This window comes from Suhomyces tanzawaensis, assembly GCF_001661415.1.
Source record: "Suhomyces tanzawaensis NRRL Y-17324 unplaced genomic scaffold CANTAscaffold_6, whole genome shotgun sequence".
Lineage (NCBI taxonomy): Eukaryota > Fungi > Ascomycota > Pichiomycetes > Serinales > Debaryomycetaceae > Suhomyces > Suhomyces tanzawaensis.
The window spans coordinates 978,474-992,707 of NW_017963641.1; the positions used below are offsets into that span (position 1 = coordinate 978,474).

Consider the following 14,234-nt stretch of genomic DNA (forward strand, 5'->3'; position numbering starts at 1 on the left):
GCAGTGCCATTCCCAACCCCTCTGGCGGTAAATCCGGGCCTACCTTCCCTAAAATGGTGGTGGGCCCGCACCACCTCCCCCCTAGGCAACCCGCAGCCTGTCAGTCCGTGGCTGCTGCTGCAGGTTACACGAGAACGCTACCTGCAGTACACCAAACACACCAATAGGCCAACCACCACCAGCCATTCTTACCCTCCCAACGTCGTCAGACTCGCTAGACCACATCCGACATTACGCAGCTCAGTCCTCCATCATCCCACGATGTCGTCGCCGACAGCACGGCACGTTAGCCATGCCAACAACTCCGAGGACGAAGACGGAGGTGGCAACCTTCCCGACTTCGTGTCATTTCCCACCATTCCTGACCCAGAACAGGAGAACACAAAGACCCTAACCCGGATCTTCACCAAGACATTGCGCAAAGTCACCACCAATGCCTCCCATTTGGTGCTGAATTACACATACACCTCGCCTCGTTCTACCACCCCTGCGCTTGAGCTGAGGGAAGAAGATGATGAAAATGACAGAATTGACGAAACACCGGTTAACATTCCCAGCTTGTTGGTTAGTGGAACCACTCCAAAGGAACAGCCTGCTCCAATTGTGTCGCAAAATTTAACCAGAGTACCTTCACCCCTGGACAAGGAAGACATCAAGGGCACAGTAAACCTTGTGACCGCACCAGGCGCCAGTCTAGCATCGCCCCAAATGACCCCAATATCCAACATTACTGATCCGTTGGGTCTGCAAAAGCTCGAGGACAACTTCAAAAATCGCGTACCCAAGAGGTCAGTCACAGAAGACTTGAATACCCCCAGGGTCACTTCAGACAACAAATCGTTGCGTTTATCTACCATTCACTTCCCAAACCTCATTGCAAACTCCGGAAGTAGCAGTGTAACCAGTTCTATTATCAATGTGAATGCACTCGCAAATACGGTAGATATTCCCAGCGATTTGCCTGGCCAGAAGAAGCAAATGGTGAAAAATAAACCCGTCTCTGTATCTTCAGCAAAAGACAGAACATTACTGAGTAAAATTTCTTCCATCTTTAATAATCTTCCAAATGATATCGAGCTTTCGGACGATTCTGGATCGGACGCGGAAACGATTGGCAACACGCCTAACTCAAACTCTTCACCCAGCCACAGTCATGGGCTTATACAAGACCGGCCCCCAGAACTGAAACGCTCAGGATCGACGAATCATCATCCCAGCTGTTATGATATTTCATTGTACAGTCAATCCACAGCAAAATCATCCCCAGTGAAAGCAGAGTTGAAGCGGTCATACACAAACAATAATCTTGGAGACTCGCCAACCCTCTCTACTATCTACGCATTGAGGAGCAAGGACCAACATGGTACTATGAAGAAGAAAAACTCGTCAAACTTGTCTACAGTAATATTTGACAATGCTAAATCCATTTTAAACAACAACTTGACCACATCTGGAGCAATTGAGAGTACGAAAAAGACAAAGCGTCCAAAGAGATCATCCGAGAATCCTCTCAAGAGTGGAGGTATTCCTCGTAAATATTGGATGAATAATTCCTTCGTGGCCGATTGTCTTAATTGTTTTAAACCTTTCACAGCTTTCCGTAGAAAGCATCATTGCAGATTCTGCGGCCAAATTTTTTGTGCAGATTGTACTTTATTCATATCGTACAATCAGCATAAAGAAGAAAGGAAGAATAATGGTGACATACACAATACGAAAAGGCTGTATCATGACAAATTAAGAGTTTGTAAACCCTGTTACAGTGATGTTATCGTCTACCTCAGTGATGACTCTTCCAGCTCTGAATCAGATAATGAGCCCAATCTAGTTGACGAACATGCTTCAAACCCAGAAAATCTTATGGTCAATCATCCAATCACTAGGATACGATCTATGTCCATTAATTCACGCCGTGATAGTTTGCTCAATGAACAAGGATCGCTGGAAAGAACTTCTATCGAAGTCAGTAATGGATCTCCATCGCATCGGAATTCAATCTCCACGGGGAACACCACAACAAGTACTCCTGTCAGGTTTACTCAAGAAAATATCAAGATATACCCAAGAAAAGCACCACAGATGGCGATTCCAACAACTAGAACGGGGGAGGCGGTGGAGATCCCTGCAGCCAAGAGTTCATACATTAATCATACATCAACTTGGATGAATGCTTCGAAGCAAAATAGCGCATCGAACCTAAGCACCAGTCACCATGCCTCAGAAGCTCTTCCAAATAAGAGCTGGTTCAAGAGTTATGCTCAGCTCAGAACTGCATCTCCTGACTTACTGAGGACTAACAGTTACGACAATGTCAATAATTTGTACAATAACATAATAGGAAGAAAAGTTTCCAACAACAAGCTACGAATCAAGTCTGGAAGTAAATCCAAAGATGATAAGGAAGCTATTGATCCCAACAGTGACAATGATGATGCAGATACTGAAGAATCGAATGACGAAAACGAAAGTGAAATTGAGGATGAACAAGTGATGTCCTTATACACGTCCTTGAATCATAATGGATACAGTAATGGGCAATTATCACCAAAACCTTCTAATGTTAATACCAGTTTAGTTATGCCTACTTTGGGAGAGTTTCCCAACATGGTTAGTGATAAGATCTTTCCAGAATCATACAACTTCAATTCGTCGGTAGAATCACTGTCATTAACTGTTGCAAATTCGACAAATGGATATAGCGGATCAGGTTCTTTCACTAAAATATTTCAAGGATCCAAGAACTCAGTTCAACCACCTATTAATCATCCCATTCTCTTCGAAGAATTTCCGAAATCAGAGAGTTTAAGGTCAAGGGAAAGAGCAAATGCTTCCTTGGAGAGAATGAGGTCAAGAAGAAAAGTCAAATCCAATAGAAACCTCCTGATTTTGACTCAAAATCGTTTACCAAGTTTCGATAATTACAAGTTGAATCAAGTGAAACTTTCACCAAATTTAACACCAACCTCACCAAAAGTTAGTCTTGTGAACCTTGACACTTCAAAATCTAAAAGTTCAACACTCACAATGCCTACTGACACGGAATCGCATGTGGTACAGCCCGTTTATTCAATCGAATCGGCGTCTGGTAGTAATGATTCATCCTCGCCGATCTCAAAATCAAACCTCCATTCTCCTCGTTCTGAATTATCGCCTACCCCAAAGCTTGGGAATAGACTTGCATTATCGCCCAACAGTACAACCATCCATGATTATGAGGGTACTAACGATGATGACTCTCATCTTGAAGATCACTACTCTATCAACCCCTTCCAAGTTTCCGATCAATCTTCGCCTAGTGGAACGAGATACATCGATGTATTACCCTTCAACAAATCTGTTGATCAAGTTTACCAAGAGGTTTTGGATTTTATTCTAAAACAAAGTCTTGAAGATTGCGATATAAAAGAAACTCAGGATGAATGGATGGTACAATTAAAGAAGGTGTTGAACTATGTCAATATGATCAAATTAACAGATACTTTGGATGTGAAACAGTATGTTAAGATTAAAAAGATCCTCGGGGGTAAAATCGAAGAAACTAATGTAATGGGAGGTTTATTCATTACGAAGAATATCGATTCAAAGAAAATGTCTTTCTCAATTAAGAATCCCAGAATTGCCTTACTTATGTTCCCAATCGAATATTTGAAGCAGAAAGAGCAGTTCATCAGTTTGAGAATTATCCACTCCCAACAATCTGTGTATATTACCAACTTGGTATCCAAACTCATATCAATGAAGCCAGACATAATTATCATCGGGGATTCAATCTGTGGTTTAGCTATGAACTTGTTGGAAGAGGCTGGAATTACTATTATATCCAATGCTAAGCCTCAGATTATTGAAAGAATCTCAAGATATACCAATTCCAACATCTTCCAATCAGTCAACGATTTGTTTTTCAAGAAGGGTCAATTGGGTCAGTGCAAAAAATTTGAGGTGAAGAGATATATTTACAATAACCACATAAAGACTTACTGTTTCTTCATTGGCAACGAAATCGAAACCGGCTTTACTATCACCTTGAGGGGTGGAAATGAAGATACTCTTACAAGTGTAAAGTATTCAACGGAAACCTTATTGCCTGGAATTTTGAATAGCAAATTTGAAAAGAGTTTATTGAGGAATCATCTAGTTACTTTCGACAATGATAAGATAGATGAGCCTAATGAGCAAGTGAAAGAGTATAACGAAAAAATCAGAGAGATTGAGATTGACAGGGAAAAGAGTAATAATGAACTTAATAAAAAACAGAATATTGCTGAACTTTCTAATGAGGACATTCTCGCGCAACAACTGGAAGTCAACTCTGATCTTGAAGACAACAAGACAAACGAAGATCCTGAAATGGACTCTTGTGTGCCAAGTACTGAAATTGCAGCTGGCACCAAATTGTTTTTCCACTACATGACATTGTTCAATCAAAGGAAAATAAGCTTGTCGCCTGCTACAAAGTTTCCTCTTCCAACTCCTTTGGTTAATGTGATAGATTCATATTACAAGTATCATAAGTACTTTGGAAAAAATAAGTCAATCCAAAATTGCAATGATTATGAGAAGCTAGACCATACGTGGACAGAAGAGTTATGTGTTAACATTGACGTGAATAAACTTCCTAATGAAGGAGATGATATGATCAGAATCTTGAAATCTATTAGTTCATCACACCTCAATACCCTACTCAATGATTATCAAGCACGGTTAAGACTATGGATTAATTGTATTGGAATTTCATCTTATCAGCTATATCCTATTTTCCATAAGAACATACATGTTTTACAATCGTCAGTCTCCATCAAGTACTCAACTCCATGTTCTGGTCCTAACATTATGATTATCGATTATTACACTGACAATGACAAATGTTTAGGGTTATTTTTGGACCAGATATTCCAAGACTTCGATAAAGTTTGTAAGGAATGCGGGGAGATCATGTTGAACCATTACAAAACGTATGTTCATGAAAATGGGAAATTAGATTTAATTTTGGAGAAGATTGAGAAACGAGATGACCCTGAGGAAGAACGCTTCCGTGATGTTCAGAAGAATCAAAGAATTATGTGGAGCTATTGCAAAGAATGCGATCAATCGACTCCAATTACTAAAATGAACGACGAAACATATTATCTCTCCATTGGTAAGTTCTTGGAATTGTGCTTCTATGGTCAAGATATAATTCTTCAAGAAGGAAGCTGCAAACATGACTTTTTCAGGAACCACATAAGATATTTCGGCTACAATGACCTTATTGTTAGACTTGAATATACCAAGATTGATAATTACGAAGTTATTGTGCCTCGTAAACAATTGGAGTTCATCCCTGAAATTGATATGAATTTAAAAGTCGAGTCATTCACCGGTATTCAGAATAAGTCTGAGAAGTTTTTCAGTAGTATTTCCAAACGATTAAATCGTGTAAAGTTGGACACATTTGACAAAGTTGAAGATGGGCTTCAAAAGATTGAGGAGTTAAAAAGCAAGTTGAGTAATCAAATTGAAATGATCAAAAATAAAACATTAGAAATCTATAATTCAACTGCACCCACTGATTATTTAAGTCTAAATTTTGTGTTGAGAGAATTACAAGAATTGGGTGTCAGTTGGGATAATGAATTCAACGAGTTTGAGAAGAATTTCTTGCCATCTGAAAATGAAATCAACAAAATTACTCAATTTCATTTGAGAAACTTCTTGATGGATAAGAACGAAAAAGCAGAAAGGTCAATTGAGAATGAGAATGAGAATGAAAATGAGAGTTTTGATGAAATAAACGAATCCAAATCCAAACCTTCTACTTGTGAGGAGCAAGATAATTCTAAGTCAGACAAAAGAAGCGAAAAGATAATGAACGACAAGAATTCAGATGATCAATCTGTCAACAATCAAATAGAGACCAAGGCTGTGGATGAAGAAACCGCCAAGAAAGATGATGACCTGGCCAGCGAGTCAGCACCATCAACTCCCACCAAACTAAGAGTCATTAAACCTCCAATGTCGTCCTTGAACCACGAGAAGACAAAAGAAATTGGTAAGATGATTCCCTCTTCCCTTTATCTGCATTCAATTATTGAGCGTATCAGCAAGATTGAACAACTCTTGGAAAATGAACGTAATGGAAATCAAATGAGAAAGGAAGACATTAAAAGGTTACCTCCACCTGCTCCACTCAGACACCTAACTCGAAAAGATTCGCTGTCATCCTTAGACAGTATTGATGGAAATGGACAGCCTACCAATAAGGTGTATCAATTGGCAAATCTTTTTGATAAAATGAATATCGATAGAATCTCCTTGGAATTTAAGAGACAAAGAGAACAGGAATTGAAGAAAAAATCTCATAAATTCAAAGCTTTGCCAATTGTGGAAAGTAAACCAATAGTCGAGATTTATGATAAGATTGAAGATGTTGTCGATGTCAATGATGAAGAGAAACGAGGCATAAGAACTCAACCTCAGAAAACATCTGGCCCAACAGACCCCAAAGCTGGTAATGCTAGTATTGGTGGCCCAACCGGGGGCTCTAACCGTGCTTCAATTGCTAGTACTGGGCCCTTGTCAAGCAAGAATCTCGATATTCCTCAACCTGAGAAAATGACTCTATTAAAGTCACTAACAAATTTCTGGGCAGATCGTTCTGCAACATTGTGGGATCCCCTTGATTATCCGTTGGAATCCCATGAGCATACATTTGCTGATTCTGATGTGATTGTTAGGGATGATGAACCAAGTTCGTTAGTTGCATTCTGCTTATCATCGAATGATTACAAACAGAAACTCGATTCCATGGGTAAGGAAACTGACTTGTCTGGAGGATTTGACTTGGAGAACAATGAAATCAATAATAAAAAGATCAATAATTTCATTAAGATTGAAAAGAAGTTCAAGAAGAAAGACAACAACGAACCAACAACACTCGAAAAGATCATGATGAAAAACAAGTCTAATCACTTGAAGTATCAATTCGTTGATGGCAATACAAGTTTATCATGCAAGATCTTTTACAGTGAACAATTTGAAGCCTTTAGAAGAGCATGTGGTAATAACGACAACTTTATTCAAAGTCTTAGTAGATGCATTAAGTGGAACTCCAACGGTGGAAAGAGTGGTTCGAACTTTCTTAAAACATTGGATGATCGTTATATCGTCAAAGAACTATCCAAATCCGAACTTGAATCCTTCGTCTCCATAGCACCATTTTACTTCAAGTACATCTCACAGTCAATGTTCAACACGTTGAGTACTGCTATTGCAAAGATTTTTGGTTTCTATCAGATTCAAATTAAGAACACCATTACCGGTAAGACATACAAGATGGACTTCTTGATTATGGAGAACTTGTTCTACAATCACAAGACTACCAGAATCTTTGATTTGAAGGGATCCATGAGAAACAGACATGTCAAACAAACAGGGAAAGAAAACGAAGTCTTGTTGGATGAGAATATGATTGAGTATATCTACGAATCACCTGTTTTTGTTAAGGAACAGCTGAAAAAGCTTTTGCGTGGTTCGTTATTCAATGATACCAGTTTCTTACTGGCCATGGATGTTATGGACTACTCTCTTGTGATTGGGATCGATAACAACACCAAAAAATTGTATATCGGTATCATTGACTGGTTGCGTACGTTTACCTGGGACAAGAAAGTCGAAAACTGGGTCAAAGGAAATAATTTGATCGGAGGAAACAAAAAGGGTAAGGATCCTACCATTGTGACACCAAAGCAATACAGAGCCCGTTTCAGAGAAGCGATGGAAAGATATATCTTAGAAGTACCAGATATTTGGTACGAAGGATCAAAGTTGGCGTGATTACTTCCAAAAAAAACTGCAAGGTATAGGTAGATAATGTAAAATAGTTAAGATTATGACGCTAGTAACAGCTGTACTGGATTTCTTCTCGAATACTTCTTGCAAGCCATTTGTACGACCTGAGCATTGGCGGCCTCAATACTTCATGGACAGTCCCTTTAAGCTATCTTTAATTTTTGACTGTTTGTATTTGCAAAGTTGGATTACTAATTATACATACCAGTACTAGACAAATCTTTGGAGGGACGTATGTTAAGAGCGAACGTATCCCATCATAATTGCAGTCCTGGTCCAAACCCCGTTTGATATTATTGAGCAGAATACCGCCCGTGTGAATCTGATCTGCTTATTGAGTTCGGACTTTAGAATCTAGTCTAATTTAAAAATGTCACTGTGGTGTCATCAATTTGAACTGTTGATTCACACGTAAATCTTTGGTCACAGATCTCCCCTGAAGTTCCACTGTTCACGCAATAAGCGTTTGTGGTGGAACACTCCAATCGGCTTGGAATAGCTATAATCGATTATGTTCAAGGAAGCCTGAATCCCTAGCATTCGCGAAAAATAACTAGTCCATGACTATCTGCTCTCTTGGCTTAATTTTGAAAGGAACATCTCGCAGCAGCCGATACGAAATTGCACATCCTGGGCTTAACTGCGAAGTATCAATTCCGTCTCTATTATCATTTAAATGTCGCACCTTTGCTAAATGGATGTGTCTCTTTTGGTAGGTTGTTAACTCCAGCTTGGCACAAAGCAGCATTCCTTCCACCTACAAAGTTGATTCCGGTATTTAAACACTACATCTCAATCGTTTACATAGTTTTACAACTTGTAATTATTTATACCTATTTATCTACTTATTTTGATATATAATTTCTGTGAACTCTACTCAGTTCAACTAGGATATATTCTAACGACATAAAAGCATGCACTTGTAGATAAATAAACACAGTCCTACTTTAATACACAAAATAGCGTATTTGTGAGGTACTAAAAATTACCGAAGGTTGGAATACAAGGGTGATTGCAAAAAATTAGGAATATTAAAGAAAGTAATACTAGTATCGATTCTGACAATGTAAAGATACCGCCAATGTAAGTTTGATCCTCTGAGCATGATAAAGCAAGAATACGAGTCTCTTCTGAAAGCTACTAATGAGGCTTCTTCTCGAGACATATTTGACAATTTACAGAATGTTGGACACAATTTTTGATTTGCTCCACAGGAATTTTTGAGGCAACTCTGATACGTTCGGAGAAACCTTCCCCTGGCGAAAGCTTTTCTCTTTTAAGATGGCTTTTCACTAAGTGCCAAAATTCTTCAGTAGGGTTAAGTTCCGAAGAGTTTGGGGGTAAGTAGAGAAATCGGTATCCACATCCCTGGATCATCCGCATTACACTTTGGCTTTTAAAAATACTTGCATTGTCCATAACTAAGTAACAATTAAGACTTGGAATTGCTTCAAGCTCGTTCATAACATCCAAAATGAACAGGATTGAGTGTCTGGTGACGGTGTCTTTTGCAACTTGGCTTCTATCATTTCCAATTTTTAGTTTCTTGTCTTGATGTACGGATTTTGGTTTTGTTAAACTTAATTGAATAATACCAACTGTAGAGATTGCTCCAAGAATTTTACGGAACGTGTAGTCGGGGTTTTAACTACAGATTTATTTTCTTTAGGAGCCCATGCTCCAAAAAGCTTTATATTAATATGGAAGACTGCTTCGTCAAAAATTACGCAATTTTCCATAAAGTTAACTTCATTTTCCTGAATTTGTTTAACAAATTCGAATCTCTGTTCAGTTTTATCAGAAGTCCTCTCAGGACGAACAAACTTGAATGTGAGAGCACATTCCTCTTTTGCGAACCGATGAAGTGTAGATTTACTAACTTGCATTTTATCAAATTGCTTCTGCAAGCTTTCCATCATGTCATCCAAACGAATGTTGGGATCATTATCCACCAAGTCAAGAAGGAATTCTTTCTGTGCTTCTCCTAATGTAGCGTACTTAGTTCTACCTCTCTTCTGCGCAACTGGTATCTCCTCTGAAGCCATTTCTTTGTATTGTTTTACCCATCTCTGAGCTACTTTTGTAGAAATACCAACTTCTCGAGCTACCGCAGAAACACTTGCGCCGATTCTTTCAGTCCATACATCAAAAAAATGCTCCCTTTCCTTATCAGAGTAGATTCGATAAGGTTTAATAGAATCTTCAGAGGCTTTCTTCTGTACTAGTTTACTCAGAATAGGTTGGGTTTCAGGTCCAGAGAAGTAAAGTTTGAGAGTATCCATAGTGTACAAGGGTATTAAGTAATTTTGGCTTTACAAATCCTCTACTGGTTTGTTAATACCTGTATCCTTGTTATCATGCGTTGGCTGCCCATTTCCTTCTACATGCAGATTATCACTGGTTTTGCAAGCAGTACTACTCACTGTCAAGTAATAGAAGAGTAGTGAGTGTTCAGATTAATACTATTAATCCCTCAATCCCTTTTATACTCCAATCTCACGTGTTTTATCAGTTCTTGTGACAAAATGTAATTAGATATTTGACAACTTTCTGGCATCAGGAAACTTCAACACCGATATCATATGTAAGAAGTTATCGATGAGTATCCCAAAGGTTCAAACGATTATTATGTAGACCTTTGGAATTAAAAGAATCGACTTTGAGGAAACTCTTTCCAAATAATGGATCACAGAGAAACAGTTTCTCATGGAACCAGTGTTCAGAACGGATAAATTGGGGGAAATAGCCGAACGATAAGTCAATTACGAATTACTTTGTCTCCCAACCAAGCTAATAAATTGGGTGCAACCCAGATATCCACTTAATGGAGGTGCGACATTTGCTTAAATCCTACATTAGTGGTCGCTTGCCAAAATTAATTAACGGTGTAAAGCCGCGTTGTTCCTGGTAATTTCATAGGCTTGCATCAGTTTGAGCCACAATTATTCTACCATTATGACTGCAAAATGTATAAAAAGGCTAAAGCTTACCTTGGAAGAAGATTCCTCACCATAATAAAATGGCAGAGAGCAAAGAATCCAATTACAAGCTTTCCGCAGTCCAAACTGGTTCGCTGGTGGGCCAGAAAGCGGTGGATGTCAAATATGCTGATGTGGCTATCCAGTTCATGCAGGAGCATGATGCAGAGACACCATTGATAAGCCCAGAACAAGAAAGAAAGCTTAATCGCAAGCTCTTGTGGAGAGTGCTTGGCCTCACGTTTTTGATCAATTTGATCATGTACATGGACAAAGCCACCCTCTCCTACAGTTCGATTTCGGGGTTTTGGGAGGCTACTGGGTTGAACCAGAACAAATACAACAATGTGAACACCGTTTTCTACGTGGGGTTCATAGTGGGGCAAGTTCCTGGAACCTACTTGATCCAAAGATTACCTCTCAGTAAGTTGATTGCAGCAATCTGTTTCTTTTGGTCGCTTGTCATATTTTTGCATTGTGCTGCATTCAATTATGCTGGAGTTATTGTGTTGCGGTTCTTCTTGGGATTCTTTGAGGCAGCGTCCATTCCAATTCTCACTACCACCAATGGGATGTTCTTAAGTTTGCATGTTAGAGAATCTACCCAACCAATATTTTATGCTTCTTGCATGGCGTCGCCAATACCCATTGGTTTCATCAGCTATGGTGTTTTGTACTCAAAGGCATCCATCGGAGACTGGCGAGTATTGAATATCATTATCGGCGGTTTAACCTTCTTCTTATCAATTTTCGTCTATTTCTACTACCCCAATAATCCCATTGAGGCCAACTTTTTGAGCACCGAGGAAAAGGTGTGGACTATCAGAAAAGTGCATGGAACCACACATGCCTCGATTGAACAAAAACATTTCAAGAGAGAACATGCCATCGAAGCGTTCAAGGATCCCATTTCCTACTTAATTTGTGGTTTCTTCCTTTTGCAGCAATTGGCAAACAACTTGACTTACCAGCAGAATTTGTTATACGAGGAAATGGGTGGCCTTAATAATTTGAACTCTACTTTGGTTTCTGTTGCAGGAGCAGGTTTTGCGGTTGTTTGGTCCGTTACAGCTTGTATTTTCATGGTGTTCTTCCCGAACAAGACCTGTTTCACAATTATTTGGACTACGATCCCCGCATTGGTCGGGTCCATAGCAGCAGTTGCTCTCCCGTTGAGTAACTCCATTGGAGAGCTTGCGGCAATCACTTTGGCCTCGCTGTCTTTTGGCGTAGGTTGGATCTGTGCTTTTGGACTCGCCCAGACCACTGCTGGGTCATCTTACACAAAGAGACTCGTCAGGAACGCTATGGTGTTAGCTGCCTATTCCATCTCCAACATCATTTCACCACAGATCTGGCAGTCCAGAAACGCACCTAAGTATGTCCCTGCTTGGATAGTTCAAATTGTGTTGAGTTTCACAATTGCACCAGCCTTGATCGGGGTAGTGTGGTACATTTTGAGTGTAAGAAACAGAGTTAGGTCAGCTGAGCTCAACGAAAGAGAAAAGACTGGCTTAATTAAGGATGACGAAGGTAACGAGATTGAGGTAGACATTGCCACGCTTGATCTTACTGATCTTGAGGACAAGACGTTCATTTATCCATTATGATTTTATAGATACTAGGAAATAAAAGCTAATATGATATCTGGAACTGCGTTATTGTGTCATTTTGTAGTTTTTGCAAAAATCATGCCAAAAATCAAAGTAATGTTGAGCTAAGTATTGACAAAGTTGCAAGAACACGAGCACCCCATTTCAAAAAGGGCTTCTATGGAGAACAACTACGTTGATCTCCGAGCACAGGCAAGCCCCCCTTTCTAAATTGAGCTACGTTTATAAAGGAAACGATACTGATTCTACTTGATGCTGAGACTGCAATTGGTTTCTGCCTCTACTGTTGAGGGTAAACGCACAGTTGACATTGAATATTATGAATAAAAATGAGTGCTTGTAGAAACACAAAACTGGACTAGAATTGAAGCCTCACCAATCAGGGTTTACACCTCATTTTGGCTCCTATTTCTCGTAAATTTCAACAGTTTTCGCTAAGCCAGTCAACATCGAAAAATAAGACGTGATTAAATAATCTCTGATAAATTTCTTGGCCGTGTCAACAATCCGAGAATACCTTCATCGTCGCTATTCAGTACGGGCCAGTTTTGTAGGTGTGCCGTGACATGCTCCACCGGATGTATTGTTCGCAAATTCTCTAATGGCGTATCTTTCTTCGTGACACCCAGATTGCTAGACGAAAGAAACACGCCAGCTGCAGACGCCATGCAAGCTGCGGCTCGTATGGTCTGCTTGAGCTGTCAGACAGTATGCACCAAATCCATGCTCTCGAGACGCGCATTATCTTCAGCCCACAAGATGAGCTTATCACTCGCGCCTTACTCCTAAGTCTGGTCATGTGGCCAAACTGACCGCGACAAGCCCTCACAATAGGGTGTTGCCAGATTGTCTCACACAATAGGAGTAAATAATTTCCATATGTGAAGATCGCGTGAGGTGGACAGATGTCAAGGTAACGACGCCAGCGGGGAATCAGACAGACGTTGGAGTGGCGGGTCAAGTGCGAATCAGTGTCGGACAGATTATTCCCTAATTGGTGGACATGCATACATCCTGCGCCAGCGTGGTGGTGGGAGCGACCCAGCGAAACATTCATATTGGCACAATTACCACCGGTGCAATGCGCGTGTGTCACCCTCCAGCCCAGCTTGTATTCCTCGAATACTCGTGATACCAAAGCCCGCACGGTGGTAGTAGTGTTAGTTCTCTATCCCAGGCCCTGGTCCAGATCCGCGCCGCGTCAGATCACGCATGCCCCACACCAGCACGCCCTGCGCCGCATGAGAGGGCTCCGCAGCGCGGAATGCCTCCTAGACTGTCGCCCATGCATGCCAACAGACATGGCCCACAAGGCTCTAGAACCGCACTGCCCACCGGTCTCCAGTCACCACCAGCACTGGACCCGTTGGCCCGCATCTCCAACCAAACCGCGACCCTGCTACAAGCCAGCAAGGCTGAACCGATCGCGTCGTCTCTCGCGCCGCACAACCCCTTTTCGTATATGTTCGCCTATCAATCTATCCCCGATAAGGTGTGGTGTCAGATGCACATACGCCCTCCACCGGCCCCCGACACGCAGCAGGCAGTATCGCTAGCGGCCCCGCACGTGAAATGCCCCTATGTCGCACGGCCTGCCTGCTACACCGCCCAGTCTCCGCCCCAGTGCTGGCTGTTTTCACTCCCTAGTGTCGCACTGGTGGTGCAAATTTAATAATAGCCATTTCCGTTTGCTTTTGATCCAACACTTTTCTGATTCCACCCAGCCTAACCTGCTTAACCTGCTTAACCTGCTTGATCCCTGTTTGATCCCTGCTTGCCTGTTCCCCCTCGTTAGCGCCCTCTCCCATCCGTTTGC

General features: G+C 40.8%; 5 protein-coding genes across 5 annotated transcripts; 3 read left to right on the top strand and 2 right to left on the bottom strand.

Annotated features, from left to right (window-relative positions):
* Positions 1-978: 978 nt before the first annotated feature.
* On the top strand, positions 979-7,812 carry FAB1 (1-phosphatidylinositol-3-phosphate 5-kinase; the record flags this gene model as incomplete). Its single annotated transcript, XM_020210432.1, has 5 exons — positions 979-2,611; positions 2,708-3,060; positions 3,217-4,228; positions 4,340-5,720; positions 5,835-7,812. The coding sequence occupies 5 exons, from the start codon at positions 979-981 to the stop codon at positions 7,810-7,812; spliced, it is 6,357 nt and encodes a 2,118-aa protein (XP_020063227.1).
* A 1,595-nt stretch (positions 7,813-9,407) lies between these two features.
* CANTADRAFT_7565 (uncharacterized protein) lies at positions 9,408-9,872 on the bottom strand (the record flags this gene model as incomplete). Its single annotated transcript, XM_020211136.1, has 1 exon — positions 9,408-9,872. One exon carries the CDS (start codon positions 9,870-9,872, stop codon positions 9,408-9,410), a length of 465 nt encoding a protein of 154 aa, XP_020063228.1.
* An 837-nt stretch (positions 9,873-10,709) lies between these two features.
* CANTADRAFT_27041 (MFS general substrate transporter) lies at positions 10,710-12,459 on the top strand. Its single transcript, XM_020207975.1, has one exon. The coding sequence runs from the start codon at positions 10,847-10,849 to the stop codon at positions 12,413-12,415; it is 1,569 nt and encodes a 522-aa protein (XP_020063229.1). The 5' UTR covers positions 10,710-10,846; the 3' UTR covers positions 12,416-12,459.
* A 257-nt stretch (positions 12,460-12,716) lies between these two features.
* Positions 12,717-13,579, bottom strand: CANTADRAFT_297440 (uncharacterized protein). The gene has a single exon (XM_020208308.1). The coding sequence runs from the start codon at positions 13,473-13,475 to the stop codon at positions 13,017-13,019; it is 459 nt and encodes a 152-aa protein (XP_020063230.1). The 5' UTR covers positions 13,476-13,579; the 3' UTR covers positions 12,717-13,016.
* Positions 13,579-14,200, top strand: CANTADRAFT_297433 (uncharacterized protein). Its single transcript, XM_020208307.1, has one exon. The coding sequence runs from the start codon at positions 13,683-13,685 to the stop codon at positions 14,088-14,090; it is 408 nt and encodes a 135-aa protein (XP_020063231.1). The 5' UTR covers positions 13,579-13,682; the 3' UTR covers positions 14,091-14,200.
* Positions 14,201-14,234: the final 34 nt, after the last annotated feature.